The following is a 19,663-nucleotide window of genomic DNA, read 5'->3' on the forward strand; positions in this document are numbered from 1 at the left end:
AAAAAAAAAAGTACCAGCAAAACTCTGTTTTATTTTTTTCCTTCAACTTTCCATGGATGGTAATTTTCCATTAAGTCCTGACCTTCCAAGGCTGCGTCTTTTCAGTGTCCTGGACACACTCTGAGGGAGAAGTGAGCTTTCCTGGGATTTGATCTGTTGGCCAGATTTACTATGTTTCATGTAATGAAAAGTATTTAACTGCCATTTTCAAGTATTTCACATGCTTCCTATGGAAAGAATATAAATGGGAAAATAATTTCCATTCCCTTTTCTTCTTGCATCAGAAGGAGATCCCTGGAAGTCAGTTGCTCAGGGAGTGTCTGTCACATAGTTACTTCTCAGCATCTGTGCTGGACACGGATCCTTGTGTCCATTATGCAAGAGGTCCTTCTCCTTTCTCTTTGAAAGATCTTCCTACTTGAATCTTCCACCCTTGCCTTTAACTTTGGTTAGGTGAAGCTTTCCTATACTTCATTTTTCTTGCTCTTTTTTCTCTTTTTTGAGTGTGTATCTTTTTTCACTAGTATATAAATTTCAATTTTTTTTTTTTTTTTAAATCTTGCTCTGTCCCCCAGGCTGGAGTGCAATGGCACTATCACGGCTCACTGCAGCCTCAAACTCCTGGGCTCAGGCGATCCTCCTGCGTCAGCCTCCTGAGTAGCTGGGACTATAGATGTGAGCCGCTAAGCCTGACCCAATTTCAAAAAATCTTCACTCACAGGTTACCTTACTCTCTCATCTACTTAAAGTCTCAAATTTTCTGAGATAACTCTTTCCTTTAAAAGGCAGGATTTTTGAGAGGGGATTTATTCTCTCTGGACTTTATTGTTAGATAGCTGCCCTTCTGCTCTAGTCCAAATTCAATATGGAAACAGCCAGCTGTAAAGGGAGAATGATTAAAATATCCTGAACAGGTTCTTGGTCATTTTAAAATTTTCCACCCTGTGGAGGTAGTATTACTCATTTGGGTTATACTTGTTTTAAACAACAGGAATGGCTAGTTAGGACAACAGAGGCAAGTTTTTCACTTAGAAATTCACTGGACGTGTACCATGTGGTCAAGCGTGTTGTGGGCTCTAGGGATATATAGGTAAATAGGGCATAGTCTTTGCCATCAGAGGTGCCAAGGGACGTCTGATGACTGGTTAGAGGTTGTACCTGGTATCCTCCTAAGTTCTCTGTTAGGTGGGGCCTGTTCTGAGGGAAGAGGAAATACTACAATTATATATAACTCCTAGAGAAGAAGAACTTAATTTAAAACTTAGTGACATAGTGCTTTATTTTTCATGTTGTGGAAATGTGAATGTGATTGAACCTCTAACAGAGATGTTTGTGTTACAGGTCAAAGTTGCTCAGCAGAGCCCAGTGGATTCAGGCACCATCCTCCGAGAACCCACCACGAAATCTCTCCCGGTCAGTAATCTTCCTGAGAGATGTCCGACTGACAGCCCCAGAGAGGGTCTGAGGGTCAAGCGAGGCCGACTCGCCCCCAGCCCCAAAGCTGGACTGGAGGCCAAGGGCAGTGAGAACTGTAAGATCCAGTGAAGGCACTTTGTGTGTCAGTACCCCTGGGAGGTGCCAGTCATTGAATAGATAAGGCTCTGCCTACAGGACTTCTCTTTAGTCAGGGCGTGCTTTTTCAGTGAGGAGAAAACAATTCCTTAGAAGTCTTAAATATATTTTACTCTTTAGATCTCCCATGTGTAAGTATTGAAAAAGTTTGGAAGCACTGATCACCTATTAGCATTGACATTCCTCTACTGTAATGTAAATAGTATAAAGCTGTGTATGTAAAGCTTTTTGGTAACATGTTACAATGAAAATGACAAGCACTATATAACAATCTGTTTTTATGTGGATTTTACACTAAAAAATGCAAAACACTTTTTATACTTCTATTTAACAGTCTAGGAAAATGTAGACTTTTGCTTTATGATATTCTTCTATCTGTAGTATTAGGCATGGAATAGTTTTGGATCAGGAATTTCTCAGAGCTGAGTAAAATGATGGAAAAGCATGTTATGTGTTTTTAAGGAAAACGTGCACACATAGACATGTAGGAGTGTTTATCTTTCTCTTGCAATCTGTTTTAGACATCTTTGCTTATGTAACCTGTACATATGTGTGTGTGGGTATGTGTTTGTTTCCAATTAGGGCTGCAGGCTTCCTAGAGGTGTGCTATACCATGTGTCTGTCATTGTGCTTTTTTCTGTTTTTAGACCAATTTTTTACAGTTCTTTGGTAAGCATTGTCATATCTGGTGTTGTATTAACATGTGGCCTTTGTTTTCTAATAAAATAGTCACCTTCGTTTTCTGTAAGAATGACTCCTAAGTGTAAAGGTATTACAAATATTGGTACTATTTCTTGCTAATTACAACAGCCTCTTATACAAGTAAAAATGCTTGATCAAATGATACAGATCTTTAAACAAATGATCCTAGCATATTTAGTTGTATTAAAAGACACAATTTGGAATATGGGTCATAAGGAGTATATGGGAATATAAGACATGCCAGCCCAGTGCCTCCTACATTCTGTGTCCCCATTAAACCACATCATCAAGGATACAGGTATGTGGTATTTCCCAGCTCACTTATTGATGATAATATAGTTTTGAAAGCATGCAGGCATTATGAGCCATGTCAGATCCAAAAACATTTGAACAAGTTCTTACATCCTTGAATCAGGGCAAAAAAATTTCCCAGGGCATGCGCTAGTAAAAGATCATTTGTTCTTGGCTTTCAGTCCAAATTGATGCACAAATTCCAATAAGCACCATCATTTATATTTAAAAGTTGTCTTTTGCAAGGTGGCCTCTGTTGTTGGATAATGCTTCAATGATATTAAGCTACTTAGTATTCATCAGCTGAAAGTGATATCCTGAGTTTCCTCTTGTTTCTTCAGTTGCTTGGGGTTGAGGTCTGGTGCAATGTCCTTATCGTAAATCATCCCAGGGCTGCCATGTGCTCAAGGGCATGACCCCGAGCAGACATTGTTGGGATCAGGCCATCAGCTTTATTGGCTGTCTCCAGCGATTGGAAGATTCCACTGAGTAGGCTTTGCTGGGTAGCGTCGTGGATCCTTGAAAGCATCTCTTCGTATTTTCCTAGGTATTGCCATAGCTGCTGCTCTTATTACTTGGATACTTGTTTTTTTGTTTATTTGTTTTTTTGTTTGTTTGTTTTTGAGACGGAGTCTTGCTCTGTCGTCCAGGCTGGAGTGCAGTGGCATGATCTCGGCTCACTGCAACCTCCGCTTCCTAGGTTCAAGCCATTCTCCTGCCTCAGCCTCCCAGGTAGCTGGGACTGCAGGCATGTGCCACCATGCCTGGCAATTTTTTTTGTATTTTTAGTAGAGATGGGGTTTCACCATGCTGGCCAGGCTGGTCTCGATCAGTTTTATAACTGTAGAGACTTGTTCAAAATCTTGTAAGTGGACAGCCAGGACATTATTCTTTTCCTCAAGCTAACAATCCTTGTTCTGCTATGAGCTGAGCTGCATATGGGATGGAAGTAAACATGCTACCGTTCCAACTTTCAGGTACCTTATAAACCAGTTGAGTCATGAGTAAGATCCCCACTGACAAATCATATGGGAAAATGAATCAAGTTCAGAGATCTGGGAATCAGATTCTCATCTATACAATGAGGAGCTTGGTTGAGATGATTCTTTTACCATAAATATTGTATAAGAGCTGAAAAGGACCTTTGTGTTATTGGGAGTTGCTGGCAGTCTAAGGGGACTGCATCTTCAATAAGAAAGAAATAAAAACCAAAATTTAAATGTAGCCTGATTTCTATTTCTCGAGACACTCCTCCCCTCACCCTCTCACTTGCCTTCTTTGAGATTCATTTGTGATTTTTCTCATTTGATCCCAGTTTATTTATTTTGTTGGAACTACTAAATTTTCACAGATTTGTTTGCACCTGGGAAGAAGTCAGGGCACTTCTTTCTGGGGGCCCCTAACTCAAGGAGGGGAGACCTCTTCCACTTTCCAACTGGTTTGAGTCTGCAAAAGTTTCTAACTTCTCTTAGCATGGCTCAACACCAATTGTTAGTTTAGAATTTCCAAGTTCTTCCAGAATCCTTCAGGCTATGGGCAGTATGTCATGAAAGAAATTTAAATAGTAAATAAACTGATGAGTTCTCCTAAGCCATAGGTTTATTGCACCACAGTTGGAAGTTGCACTGATCATTAGCATGTTTTTCATATTTCTCTTCTGTAGTTAAGGAGGGGGATACAATTATTTTTGGAGAGGATAGTAAGTACCTAAAATTAACTACCACTTGGTAGTTGAGAGTTATGTGCTTTCCCGCTTCTGTTCGTGTAAGCTGACTTCTCTTTGAAGGAAAAGGGTTTGTATGCTAATTCACTGACTGAGGAGAGAATAGAGCCTTGAGTGCTTCAGAAGAGCCTGGCTATTCTCACCTGAAAAGTCTGAGGACCTGAAGCTGCCATCCTACTTGCAGGCCCAGCTATGTATCTAATGCTACTACTCACTTTGGCTTTGGCTCAGCTGCTTAAAATACTGGATGGAAAGTCTTACATTTTACAAGATATTTTCATGTGTGCTGAAACTTTCACCTTTGTGAGGTAAGAGAGAGGTCAAACTTCTCACTCACAGGCCTGGGGAGATCTTGCTTAATGATAATTGTGTCTCCCCATAACCTTGCAAAATGAAAATTATCCTTATCAAACAGAAGATAAAATAGGCTCAGCGTATTTGGCCCAGGAAGTAGAGTTGAGTTTCGACCTCAGCTTTCAAATACAAAGCCCATTCTCTTTCTTGTTTGTCCTGTAGCTTCTCTGGAAGCAGGCTTTTCCAGAATAATTCTGATAGTATAGATTTTCAGATGATATTAAGTAGCTTTTCCACTTTCTATGTGCAATGGCAATGAAGATATCTAGGCTGTCTGCATCTGATTTGGGTTACCTTATATTTAATTTCAAAAATGTAAAATGGGACTAGCTATACATTTTAACTCCTAAATGGTGTCTACTAACTAAAAGTTGTCTGCTAACTGAATGCATAAGCATTATTTGTGTAGAGGTAAATCCTTTCAAAGAGTCTTTTTTGCAATTCAACAAAGAAACCCTATTAAAAAGTGGGCATGAACAGACACTTCTCAAAAGAAGACATGCAAGTGACCAACAAACATGAAAAATTGCTCAACATGACTAATCATCAGAGAAATACAAATCAAAACCACAATAAGACACCATCTCACACCAGTCAGAATGGGTATTATTAAAACATCAGAAATTAACATGCTGGCAAGGCTGTGGTGAAAAGGGAATGCCTATAGAGTGATGGTGGGAATACAAATTAATTCAGCCACTCAGGAAAGCGGTTTGGAGATTTCTCAAAGAACTTAAAATAGAACTACCATTCTACCCAGCAATCCCATTACTGGGTATATACCCAAAGGCAAATAAGTCATTCTGCCAAAAAGACACATGCACTCCTATGTTCGTCACAGCACTATTCACAATAGCAAAGATATGGAATCAACCTAGGTGCCCATCAATAGTGGACTGGATAAAGAAAATGTGCTACATATACCCCCTGGAATACTATGATGCCATAAATAAGAAATCATGTACTTTGCAGCAACATGGATACAACTGGAGGCCATTATCCTAAGCAGATTAACTCAGGAAACCAAATACCACAGGTTCTCACTTGTAAGTTGGAGCTAAATATTGGGTACATGTGGACATAAAGATGGGAACAATAGACACTGAGGACTACTAGATGAGGGAAGGAGGAAGGGGGTACCTAGAGTTGAGAAACTATTGGGTACTATGCTCACTACTTTGATGACGGGATCGATCATACCCCAAACCTCAGCATTATGAGATATACCCATGTAACAAACCTGCACATGTACTGCCTGTATCTAAAAAGTGGATGTTACATATTAAAAAAAGTTTGGTTTGGAAAACCAAATGCAAAATATTTCAAATACAAACGTTTAGTATAATGTAGACATTAAAAGTGAAAGGTGTCAGAATGCCTTGGGGTCCCATTTGACCTTGGACAAATTACTTAATTCTCTGTGCCTCAGTTTCTTTTTTTTTCTTTTTTTTTTTTTTTTTGAGACAGAGTCTTGCTTTGTCACCCAGGCTGGAGTGCAGTAGTATAATCTTGGCTCACTGCAACCTCCACCTCCTATGTTCAAGCAATTCTCCTGCCTCAGCCTCCTGAGTAGCTGGGATTACAGGCACCCACCACCACGCCAGGCTAATTTTTGTATTTTTAGAAGAGACGGGGTTTCACCATGTTGGCCAGGCTGGTCTTGAACTCCTGGCCTCAGCTGATCCCCCTGCCTTGGCCTACCAAAGTGCTGGGATTACAGGCATGAGCCACCATGCCCAGCCTCAGTTTCTTTATTGTTAAAATTGGATATAAATAATAATACCTCTTGGAGTTGTCATGATGATTAGTTAATTTGTTAATACTTTACACTTGTGATTTTACACTCAATAGAATGTTGGTTATTCTGTATAATTACACATAATTTCTTTCAGGTCAAGTTCCGATCTGAAATCTTCACTAATGTCAATACCATAATGCTTATTTTGCAAATGAGTTTAATCATTATAGATTTGCACATATCATTCAATTATTGATCTTGCAAATGAATCATTTACGGGTTTTTAGTTTTTGTTTGCTTGGGTCATTAAAAATATCTAAACAAAACAATCACTACAATTTTATTTACAAATGGGTTGTGCTCCTGAAGTATAAATATAAATTAGTTGTTTGGAACTCAGAATACATTTCCTTGTAGAAACAACATTGTAAGTTGTGCCTAAGTTTAAGCCCAGGAAGCCAAGTTAGCTCTTACTATGTTAACATGACAATTAAGTTTATTTCAACCATATGGAACCTTCATTGATATCATTGTTTCTTTGGAAAAGTGTATTTTAAGGATGAAGTTGCCATAAACTCAATTTTTTACTCCTCAACTGTCTTCCCAATGTATCCCACTCTTCTGTTTCCATTTCGTGGTATTGGACAGGAATGATTTAGCAGTCTCAGGATGGAGAAATCGAGATGTAGAGTCCTGTCCACCACATTTCTAGAACAGCAGCTGCTCCCAGGCTGAAAGGGAAAGTGATAGTTTTTATGCTGCAGGCAATGCCAGTTTTATGTAATGTTGGTGTATTTGTGTGTGTAAATTTAAGTGGTTTGTTAAACTACTTAACATTTTTGATGTTTTAGAAAATTACAAGGAAATACATATCCCCAAGCTTCGTACACGTTTGTTGACTTGCAAGTTGACTTCCAGCCCCCAAAATTTCCACCAGCCTCCATCCCCTCAATTCAAAGATGGTGGCAGATGAATAAGATTACTATACTTTGTTATTCTTCCTTTTCTAGGATGCCTTGAGGATGACCCAGAGAATAATGTATAAAAATACCCCATTTGCCAAACCAAATGCTTGAAGTTTCAAATGCTTTATCTCATTTGATATTTAATAATGCTGTCAAGTGGGTCCTGATTTAAGAAGGGACCCAGTGAAGTTGTTAAGTTTGTGTCAAAACAAAACTGAGAGTTCTAGTCTTGGACCGCAGCACAAGGTCCTTCATATATGACCGTACAACTTCCCAGTAGAGAGTAAAGGGATTTGATCTAGGAAGAAAACTACCAGCCTGGCAGGTTCTTTTCAGAACCCAATTCTGAGCTCAACAGGGGAAGTTTCCTTCTATTAGGGCTTAGGTCAACTCCGTGCCAAAGGAAAATTTGCTTCATTTAACCTTTTGATTTGGCATCCAGGTTCCTAGCAAAAATTACACTTTTGTAATAATAAGAAATTTCACTTCTCCTACTTTTGTTTTCTCCAACACTGCTTTTGCAAGAGTGTGGAAAAATGAGCAGCTTTCTATAGTTACAGACTTTCTAGAGAAACATTAGGATATTTCTGAGTTTTAAATGTGAGCAGATCCTCTTGGTGTTGAAATCACAGCTGTGTTATCTAAAGAGCATTTGCTGGCCGCATGCCCACTCCCTCCTGCTAGACCCTGACTCCTTGGGCAGTTCACATGAGGGTGTTATTTGTCCTGGATACCATCTGTTTGTTGTTTTAACGGTCATCTTCTTGGATTTAGACCAGCAGAGGGTCATGAGGGTGCCCTGTGTTCACCCACAATGCTTTGTTCCCTCCGTGCTATTTATGCACAGCCTACATTGTATGCCTACACAGAGGCATGGTGGTCACTTTCCTTGGAACCATAAACAGGTAGGGAAGGAAAGAAGTGCTAATGCTCTGGTTTGTAAACAGGTGTACTGAGTGTGGAGATGATTTTCCTTCCAAAAAAGCCAAGACTTGACCATATCCGTGAGCTACATCTTGGCTCTGCCCAACTAGTTTTTTCAGAGGCTAGACATTCAACCTATGAGACCATCAGAGACTCAATCCATATAGAAACAGCAGATGTTCATGGACTTGCATATAGCCTGTTTTAATGCTAGGACAAATAAATGGAGGATACCCATCATTCCTAGAATTTAAAACAAGTTCTTATTGAACAAGTTCTTATTGAAATTTATTGCAAATTCTGCCTACCAGTCTGTTCATATGAAAACCAGAAGCCCAAGTTACATCCTAAATCTTGTTCCAACATGTGTAGCAAAATTAGATTATTTCCCCCTTGAGATTGTCATAAACTCATTTAAGAAGAGAATATGTTGGTTTGGAAACATCTCATACTGATTTCCCAAATCTGGTGTAGATTGCAGTCAATGAAGAGATGTCTTTTAAACCAAGTTCAACTATTTTTTAATTGTCCCCAGACAGACATTTTTTTGTTGCTGTGTCAGAGATGGTGATTGCCTATCTAACGATCACTTCTGCTTTCCTTCTTGTCAATAGAACCCCACTATTGGGTTGGGCAGCAGTTTGCTCAGAGAATATGGACCCATTCCCAGGAAGCCAATTATGGTGATCCCATTGTCTTTTGCCAGTTATTGGTTATGATAACCACCCTACAGTGACTAATTTTGAGACTAGAAATGAGGCATTTCCAAGACACTGAGGATGCTAGGTCAGAAAGATGGGAAGAAACTGGGTCCTCAATTACTTTGCTAAGCTTCTGAACCAACCTTGGACTTGTCATGTCAGAAAATGAAAAATTATTTTCTAAAGCAACTTCCAGTAGGAAATCATGTTACTTCACCCACGAACTTCCTGATTGAATTGCAAATCCTGTTTTCAGATTTTTTGTTAGTCAACATCTACTCTCTTTACCTTTTCTTTGGGTTTGGCCTGCTACTGAACAAGAGAGCACTTGAAAACCCAGTTGCTTAATGAGCTTAATTTCTCCAAGTCTGTCCTGAAAAGCAATTCTACTTAGATTGGTACAAGGCACCTGTCTGAAACCTAATTTTACCCTCTGAAATGGACTGAGTTACATAGAGCAATAGATGAAGGAAGTATAAAATTTTCCAATGCCTCTTGATTCAAACTTGATTCAAACTAGGCGATTCATTCTGCCTATTGTGATTTTCCTGAACATCACATAATTTAAATTATAATCACTAAAAATCCAAAATCAAATGACTTTTGGAGTGTTCATACTTCTATTATAACAATATGGTTTAATTATCTAGGTTTTTCTTATCACTTTGAAGATGAAGCAATTGAGATCCTAAGTGGGAAATAGTTTTTTTCTACACCCCATACCATGTCCTAAAACCTATATGCCAGCTGCCCAGAATGGTGCTTTTTAAGAAATAGAACATATGGCCAGTCAGTGTGAATACTTACTTGCACATTTTCTTTTCTAGAAATGATCATTTGTGGCATTGGAAGGAGTAATAAGTTTTGATGACATTAAGAAAATTGGATCTTGAGTTCCCTGCAGGTGGAATAGCTCTCTACTCTGCCCTGCCTTTAAGACCAGGGGATATACTAGTCCCTACTAGTAGGGAAACCACGATCAGATTGCCAGCTTGGAGAGATATGTGTGCACATATTAATGGGATAGTCATGAAGACTGACACATAAAGTATGAATGCCCAGTGTTTATAGTGGCAGCATCACAGAACCTTTCCTTCCCTCACCAGGCTTTTCCCCTAGCCAAAGCCCATGCTAAAAGTCAGCCTCTTTATGCATCCCAGGGCTTCTTTTTAGTAGTTTTCAAACACAGCAATGTGTGCCTTTTACACAATTTGGGCTTTACATTTTTAAAAAATATCTTTGGATAAAGCCTGTCAGAATTTTAAGATCTCCTCTTTCTTTTTTTTTTTTTTTTAACTTTTGTTTTAGTTCAAGAGTATGTGTGCAGGTTTGTTATGCAGGTAAATTGCATGGTGCGGGGATGGGATTTGGCGTACAGATTATTTTGTCACCCAGGTAATAAGCATAATACCTAATAGGCAATTTTTTGATCCTCACCCACTTCCCACCCTACATCCTCAAGTAGGCCCTGATGTCTATTGTTCCCTTCTTTGTGTCCATGTGTACTCAATGTTTAGCTCCCACTTATAAGTCAGAACATGTGCTATTTGGTTTTCTGTTCCTGTATTAGTTGGCTTATGGCTTCCAGCTCTATCCATGTTGCTGCAAAGAACATGATTTAGTTTGTTTTTATGACTGTGTAGTATTCCATGGTGTATATGTACCACGTTTTCTTTATCCAGTCCACCATTCATGGGCATGCAAGTTGATTCCATAACACCTCCTTTTTTCTTCCCCCAGACTCCTTCCCTTTATGCATAGAACTTACTTGAATTAGATTCAATTTATGAAAACCAGAGGAAAATCAGAGGATGAATATTGACCTTTCCATTTGATTGCTTAGTATGCCCTTTAAATAACAGTGGATGGGCCCTATTTATTTTAGAAATAAATAACCACTTGACAGAAAGATTAGGCTTAGGAGAGACATTTAACAGTAAGGTATTAAAGGGTTGCACCCCACTGAAGATCAAGTTGAAATACAAATGAAGAGTCTCTGCAGTGTTCATTTGAAAAGCAAAGTATCTTTTTGGTCAATATTATAGCAACAGAGAACTCAGAAAATAGAAAAAAGTATTGTTTATCAACCCACCCCAACTCAAAAAATTATGATTTTTATCTGTAATATCAATAGTGAGAACAGGGTCTTCTCATGTAACTTTTCATGACACATCCATAGAGAAAGGTCTTTACCGTATGTTTTTTTTTTTTTTTTTTTTTTTTTCCTGATGAAATTGGATTTATCCCAGAAATGCAAACTTGGCTTATCACAAACAAACAAAACAAAAAACCTACTGAGAATTCACCTAATAAATTATAACAGAAACCCCATATGATCATTTTAGCAGGTACTAAAAAAGCATTTGATAAGTTTCAGTGCTCACTTATAGTAAAAACTTCTAGCAGACTAGAAATAGAAAGGAAATTTATTTACCTCATAAAGAAATCAAAACTCTATAATAACGACAAAAATACATCAAAAGCATTTTTTTAAAAAATCAGATATAGGGGTTGAAAAAAAAAACCTTTCCATCAAAAAGTGGGCAAAGGATATGAACAGACACTTCTCAAAAGAAGACATTTATGCAGCCAACAGACACATGAAAAAATGCTCATCATCACTGGCCATCAGAGAAAAGCAAATCAAAACCACAATGAGATACCATCTTACACCAGTTAGAATGGCAATCATTAAAAAGTCAGGAAACAACAGGTGCTGGAGAGGATGTGGAGAAATGGGAACGCTTTTACACTGTTGGTGGGACTGTAAACTAGTTCAACCATTGTAGAAGACAGTGTGGCGATTCCTCAGGGATCTAGAACTAAAAATACCATTTGACCCAGCCATCCTATTACTGGGTATATACCCAAAGGATTATAAAATATTCTGCTATAAGGACACATGCACACATATGTTTATTGTGGCACTATTCACAATAGCAAAGACTTGGAACCAACCCAAATGTCCAACAATGATAGACTGGATTAAGAAAATGTGGCACATATACACCATGGAATACTATGCAGCCATAAAAAGTGATGAGTTCATGTCCTTTGTAGAGACATGGATGAAACTGGAAACCATCATTCTCAGCAAACTATCGCAAGGACGAAAAACCAAACACCACATGTTCTTACTCATAGGTGGGAATTGAACAATGAGAACACATGGACACAGGAAGGGGAACATCACACACTGGGGCCTATTGTGGGGTGGGGGAAGGGGGGAGGGATAGCATTAGGAGATATACCTAATGCTAAATGACGAGTTAAAGGGTGCAGCACACCAACATGGCACATGTATACATATGTAACAAACCTGCATGTTGTGCACATGTACCCTAGAACTTAAAGTATAATAATAATAATTAAAAAGAAAGAAAAAAAAACTTTATAAATCACAGTTGATACAATTATTTACATAGAATCCAAAAGAATTTACATTCAAATTACTAGAATAAGTAAGGGCTTGGCAATGTTGGTGGATATAAGATCAATATATAAAAACTAACTTCAAGGCTGGGCGTGGTGGCTCATGCCTGTAATCCCAGCACTTTGGGGGGCTGAGGCAGGCAGATCACTTGAGGTCAGGAGTTTGAGACCAGCCTGACCAACATGATGAAACCCCATCTATACTAAAAATACAAAAATTAGCCGGTCATGGTGGTGTGCGCCTGTAATCCCAGCTACTTGGGAGGCTGAGGCAGGAGAATCTCCTGAACCCAGGAGGCGGAGGTTGCAGTGAGCCGAGATCGTGCCACTGCACTCCAGCCTGGGAGACAGAGTGAGATTCCATCTCAAAAAAACAAACAAACAAACAAACAAACAAAAAAACAAAAAAAACCCCCAAAACTACAAGATCTTTACCACATGGCCTATTGAGATAGCTGTTTACCAGGGTTTCCTCTGAGCTTTGTTTATTGTTACTTTTTTAATGTCTGAAAAAGATGAACATTTTAAAGAAGTCTTTGTTTTCCAGTTTTCTGTATTAAATTCCCACTTTAACTGGTTTCTCATCTCCAAAATAAAATAAAACTGATTAAGGTAAATAAGCCAGGGATTTTTTTTTTTTAAAGATTGATCTGCTTTGATACCGTATCCATTTCACAAGTGACTGAGAATCAATGAATGGTGGTCATAATCTTCGAATGGTGGTAATCTATGAATGATAATCTATGAATGGTGATGGGTCAGGAAGAGCTGAGAGATGATCAGTGAGGAAAGAAACAAAACAAAAAACAAGGCGGGAAAGAGGAGCACTGAGCAGATGGGAAGAGGAGGCACAGTGTGGGTAAGAAAGGAATGCAAGGTTGGGGTGAGATATGCCTATCCCAAATAAAGGATCATTTGCTCTGTTCCAGTTTCAGCTCAAGAACTGGAAGTTTGATGTCTTGTGGAGAATTGCTAATTGCAGACTGGGAAGGGAAGACTTTGGACCTCAATCTAATAGCTATTTCCTGTTAAGGCCCTTATTTTACCACTACGGACACGTGGAGGCCACTACCTCACTCTCCTTGGATTTCTTTCTACTCTCATCTATTTTCCGGGCACAGAAAAAAAAACCCTCAGCTTATTTAAAGAGGTTAGCTTTGAACTGAAAATCAGATTAATTCAACCCAAACTCTAACCTAATAGTTTTAGCTTCTGCCACCACATTTTTGACCAGCGATGTTCTCCAGTATTGACTTGGACTAGTTTAGATTCTTCCACCCTAGTGCTACTTAATTTTCTGAAATAAGTTTATCTATTACCTTCTTCATTCAGTCTTTATTCTATCCAATTTTCCATAGGCTAGGAAACAACTAGGAGGAAAGTCAAAAGATGCAGATAATCCCTAAAGGACCAAGAAAAATGACCTGTAATCACCTTAAAATAGAATGTATTATTTCTCTCTTTAACCTTCAAAGACTTCCTCATCTAATTTTCCTATTTCCATATCCCTTCTCTGCTACTTTTCTGGGCAGAATTCTTCTGAATTACCTTTGATTTCACTCTTCTATCTCCACAACCTGCTTTACAATTACATTATTCCTTATTTAAATGTTCAAAGAGATATTTTGTATCAATGCTTATGTAAGCGACTGCTAGTTGTTCCCAATAGTTATTCTTCCTCCTCCTCCCTTCTCCTCCTCCTCCTCCTCCCTTCTCCTCCTCCTCCTCCTCCCTTCTCCTCCTCCTCCTCCCTTCTCCTCCCTCCTTCCTCCTCGCTTCTCCTCCCTCCTTCCTCCTCCCCCTCCCCCTCCACCTCCTCCTTCTCCTTCTCCTTCTCCTTCTCCTTCTCCTTCTCCTTCTCCTTCTGCTTCTGCTTGTTCTTCTTCTTCCCCCTTCATCAGCAGAACTCCACTCTCTGTCTGAGCATATTACTGCCTTTATGAAAAATTTTTCTCGGCCTCCTTTGCAGATACATAAGCTCATGTGATTAACTTCTGACCAACAATATATAAGCAAAATTGTCTTTTGGGACTCCTGGGAAATCTTAAAGAGAGGGGACATGGCTTTCTTCTGTTTGTCATCCTTTGTGCTTCTAATATATGGATATGGTGACTAGAACTTTGACTTAAGCCAGGAGAAAGAGAGCTGCACTCTACATGTGGGAGAGCAGAGAAATAGAAGGAGGGTGGATCCCAGGTGGCTTTGTGGAGCCCTGGACCTTCTAACTGTGGACTAAATTTCTTTCTTGTTTGAAGACTATTTTGTTTTCTTTTCAGAAGCCAAAACTAATCCTCACTAATACAAAGATTCATAATTGCTTAAGTGATGCTGAAAATTAAAATCTTCATATGATTGTGGCAGTTACCTATGAGATCCACTCTATGGGAATCAAACATTCATTAGAAAATAAAGCTAGAGGCAGGGAAGGCAAATTTCATATAAAAGTTGGACTCTAGAACTTGGTAACTTTCTGTGTACCCCCTTTTCCCTTCTCTGAGAAACCCCTCTCAGTTTATTCTCTGCAGCCTGGAGGGCTACAGTCATTCAGGAACTGGCTCTTGTGTCAACAGGGTGGCGGCTCAGCTATGAAGGCCATCTGAATGTAACATTTGGACCCTGGTTCTCTGCTGCTGTCTGTTCTGCTCCCTTTTCTCTTTCCCTTGGCCTGGACCTATGACTCATCTGTTCCTGACCAGGCTGACTTATTTGTTGTTGAACCCAAGTATGGCTTTAACTTTCTACCAAAGAAAGCAAACTAACTAAAAACAAAACTTCTCCACATACATATTCATTGTAGGCAAATTAAAAATATTTTTTTAAATGTAGGAATAAAAGAATTCACCCATTATTCCAACATTTAGTCATGACTCCAGTCATTAAACACCAGTTTAATCTCTTTATTCTATATATTGATGCATATAGAATATTGATATTGTAAATATGAATTCTCCTTTTGATTTTTATTGTGCATGTAATGAGTGTTCAACAGAGAAAATTTGAGAAATATAGAAAAATAAACACAAAAAGTGATCTCATCATTTATCATTAAGAGATGGCCTCATTTTCCCTCCGCTCTTCACCTCCCTCCTCCAATTGACTAAATGGCCCTTCTGTTCACTCTGTGTCTTAAGCTAGGAATCTAGAAGACATCATTGGTTGCTTTTCTGCCTTATATCCCATATACAAGCAATCACTAAAGATTGTTGATTCTATTCTCTAAAATTCTCTTTATTCCATTTTCATGACCATTGACCACCCTAGTATAAGCCACTTGAATTGCTCACCACACCAGCTTTTTAACGGATCTGCCTGTATCCCTTGGCTTGCTGTCGTCTTGCATGCCCTCTCTCCCCCATCTAACCAGCTCCATCCATTCTTTTTTTTTTTTTTTTTTTTTTTGAGACATAGTCTCGCTTTGTAACCCAGTCTGGAGTGATGTGACACGATCTCAGCTCCTTGCAATCTTCGCCTCCTGAGTTCAAGCAATTCTCCTGCCTCAGCCTTCCGAGTAGCTGGGATTATAGGCATGTAGCACCACACCCAGATAATTTTTGTAATTTTAGTAGAGACTGGGTTTCACTGTGTTGCCCAGGCTGGTCTCGAACTCCTGATCTCAGGTGATCCGCCTACCTTGGCCTCCCAAAGTGCTGAGATTACAGGCACGAGCCACTGTACCCAGCCTCTCCTCCTCTTCTCCTTCTTCTTCTTCCTCTTCTTCTTCTTCTTCTTCTTCTTCTTCTTCTTCTTCTTCTTCTTCTTCTTTCTCTTCCTCTCTGGCACAATACTGGCTTATACTTAGTCCAAGACCAATGTACACCTGGTGGCAGTTACTTAAGTTTCAGACATGCTATAAAACACAGCAAGCATCACTACTTGCATTACTCATTCTCTATTTACCGTGCATTGTCTTAAATTTGTATTGCTTATCCTGTCACATCCATTGTCACTAAATGGAACATACCCTAAAATTTTTTGTAGATTTGGTCATCCCTAGCACACTACCCTGCATGGAGAAAGCTTTGATAAATAGTTATTGATCACTCTATAGCTGAACAATTAATTTTGAAAAACTGAACCGTAATTGCTCAAAGTCTAGATATAGATTTTTTTTTTTCCAATTGGAAAATCAAGAATGTAATTGTGGTCTTTTAGATTTTTATAAAAAGAAGAAAACTCCAGAGTTACATGAGTTTTATTTTTAAAGCAGCAGTAACCATGATCACCTCTCAAAACACTATATTTTACTTAAACTTAGAACAAACACTTACTGTAACCTAATTAGATGATTTATGCTTCCCTAATCTACTCATTTCTATTCCTGCATTCAAACTATTTCTAACATTCCTTGGACTCTTCCTGATTCCAAGTCCTACCTAATCCCGTAATGCCCAATGTAAGTATTGCTTTTTTGGTATAGCCTTCTCCAACCACCTCCTTGGTTATCACTTTCTCCTGGGATGATACAGTGGCCTCCCATTTGGTTTTCAGTTTAAGCACAACAGTGTAACAGATGCTGTATTTCTCTGTATATTTCTACCTCCTCATCATTTCTTTGGGGACAGTAGAGTGTCCTACATGTTTTTATACTCCCAGTTCAAGTGTAGGGACCAGTCTATAAATATTTACTGATGATTATTACCTGGATGACAGTTGTTTCTCTCTTTTACCTGGACACAAGAAGCATGAGAAATTGACAAAGATGTACTGACTTCCCAGCCTTAGCCCTGGCTGGTAGCAAGAGCTACCTTACAGGATTTGTTTTTGTTAAAGTCAGACTAAATACATCTTAAACAACCACGTCTTTTTCCATAGCTGCTTCAATTGATGGATTGGGCGAACATCTCACAGAAAATTCTCTGTGATTAATCTTGTCCCAGAATCCACAGAGTTATTCTCATTATCTCTTGGATAGAGAGAAAGGTACACAGACAAGCACTTTCCTTCCACTTGTTAGATAGCCATTGTTTACTTGCCACTTATTTACAAATAAGTAAACCACTTGTTTACTTGCCACTCAGAACAACTAATTCTCACCTTTTCTTTCAGATAAGTTCAAATGGTATATAGTTCAAGGATCGAATCACAGAAAGGTCAAGAAATTGATGCCCAGGGAGTTGCATGTATTTCATCTTTTCTCTTTTAATAAGATTATCTTATATGACTTTGTAAGTACAATAGGACCTAATATATCCATTCCTCGTAAATGTTGGATTTGTGAAAATGTGTGATATACTCTAGACAGATTACCATCTGTTTTTGCGTTATCTGGTAAGAACATGTTTTCCAAATGAATTAAAAATGATAAATAAGATCAAGAGGAATGCTTATCACATTAACTTTTAAAGTTTATTTTTATTTTTTAAGATCCCATCTTTGCTTTAAATTTTTTTCCTAAGCTAGGCATGGTGGCTCGTGCCTGTAATCCAGGACTCTGGGAGGCCAAGATGGGAGAATTGCTTGAGGCCAGAACCTGGAGACCATCCTGGGAAACATAGTGAGACCACTACCTCTAAAAAAAATTTAACTGGGCCTGGTGGTACACACCTGTAGTCTCAGCTACTCAGGAGGCTGAGGTGGGAGGGTTGCTTGAGCCCAGGAGTTCGAGGCTGCACTGAGCTCTGAGATTGTGCCATTTGCACTCCAGCTGGGAGACAGAATGAGACCCTGTCTAAAAGAAAAAATAAGGGTTTCCTCTTTCATCTACGGTAGTTTATAAAACCTATTTTCTCTGCTTCAGACCACCCCTTCTATCCTTGTTTTGTGAAAGAAACCATGTTTCTGTTTTGTGATTTGGCTCTTGGCTTTCTCAGTAATAAGCACTTGAGGGATACTGGAAAGTTAGAAGAAGGAACTAGCTCCTTCTTGTTTGCTGCCAGTCAGCATCACCCTCAGCCTCTCTTCTTCACTCTGGCAGTGGCAGTCTATTTCAGTAGCAGCATCTGGATTTAGTTTACAATTTTCCCAACAATCACCAGCCTCATTGTATTCCCTTACAGAACCAGCAACAGTGAAGTCCTTCTTCCAAGTTTTTGCTTTTTTTATTTTTTTACCCCGAGATGGAGTCTAGCTTTGTCACCCAGGCTGGAGTGCAGTGGCATGATCTCGGCTCACTGCAACCTCTGCCTCCTGGGTTTAAGCGATTCTCCTGCCTCAGCCTCCTGAAAAGCTGGGATTACAGGCATGTGCCATTATGCCCAGCTAATTTTTGTATTTTTAGTAGAGATGGGGTTTCACCATGTTGGCCAGGCTGGTCTTGAGCTCCTGACCTCAAGTAATCCGCCCACCTCTGCCTCCCAAAGTGTTGGGATTACAGGTGCGAGGCACAGCACCCAGCCTAGTTTTTGCTTTTTAATAATTTTTACCCCTTCCGTTTGTTCCTTTGGACTTAAGAGTGTAGTAGCTGCTTAGTGTGGTTGCAAGTTTGGGAATCCTCTGTGGGTTTTTTTGCATTTTCCATTCTTCAATGTTCCATTAACAATTCTTTATATTAAATTCACTTTGTTTAAACAACTAGTAGCATTTCTGTCTCTTGACTGGACTGTGACTGATACAGATCATATAGGTTGTCTTATGTACTTGAAGGTTTATATATATATTAATATATATTTTTCTGTCTCTCATATATACGAGTATATGAGACAGACTCTTATTCTGTCACTAAGGCTGGAGTGCAGTGGTATAATCACAGCTCACTGCAGCCTCAACCTCCCAGGCTCAAGCGATCCTCCCACCTCAGCCTCCCAAGTAGCTAGGACTATAGGCACGTACCACTATGCCCAACTATTTTTCTTTTATTTTTTGTAGAGACAGAGTCTCTACAAAATGTTGCTCAGGCTGGCCTTGAACCCCTGGGCTCAAGGGATCCTCCTGCCTTGGCCTCCCAAAGTGCTGAGATTACAGGTGTTAGCCATTGTGCCTCGCCTAAAAATATTTTAAATAAATCCTTTAATCCATATATTTCACCTTTTCAAATTTCCACTAAATATATCTGAATTAGTGCCATGTTGTAGAAATCATTATTTCCCTCTCTATAATCACCTACTTACTGGCTTGATGCTAATAGTGTACCTCAAGACTTAAAAATAATCCAAAAATTTCCATTTCCAGCTAGTAAAAATTGCTATTGTTCTGTGTTGCCCTGTCCCCCCGACCCTAGAGAGAGGGTGACTTGGCATAGGAATATCCAAGTCAGCCCCACTCTTGTGACATTTCCAAATCACAGGAGGGAGCAGTACAGGCCACTGAGATTCATCACTCCCAG

The 19,663-nt window shown here is 39.2% G+C and overlaps 1 protein-coding gene across 1 annotated transcript in view; it reads left to right on the plus strand.

Moving 5' to 3' along the window:
* CENPF (centromere protein F) overlaps window positions 1-3,789 on the plus strand; it is a 60,021-nt gene extending 56,232 nt beyond the window's left edge. Inside the window, exon 20 of the mRNA XM_032136695.2 lies at window positions 1,342-3,789. Within this exon, the coding sequence (XP_031992586.1) occupies window positions 1,342-1,545 (204 nt within the window). The 3' untranslated portion in view covers window positions 1,546-3,789. The remainder of the gene's footprint in view (window positions 1-1,341) is intronic.
* Window positions 3,790-19,663: the final 15,874 nt, after the last annotated feature.

Source organism: Hylobates moloch, unplaced genomic scaffold, assembly GCF_009828535.3.
Source record: "Hylobates moloch isolate HMO894 unplaced genomic scaffold, HMol_V3 SCAFFOLD_18, whole genome shotgun sequence".
Lineage (NCBI taxonomy): Eukaryota > Metazoa > Chordata > Mammalia > Primates > Hylobatidae > Hylobates > Hylobates moloch.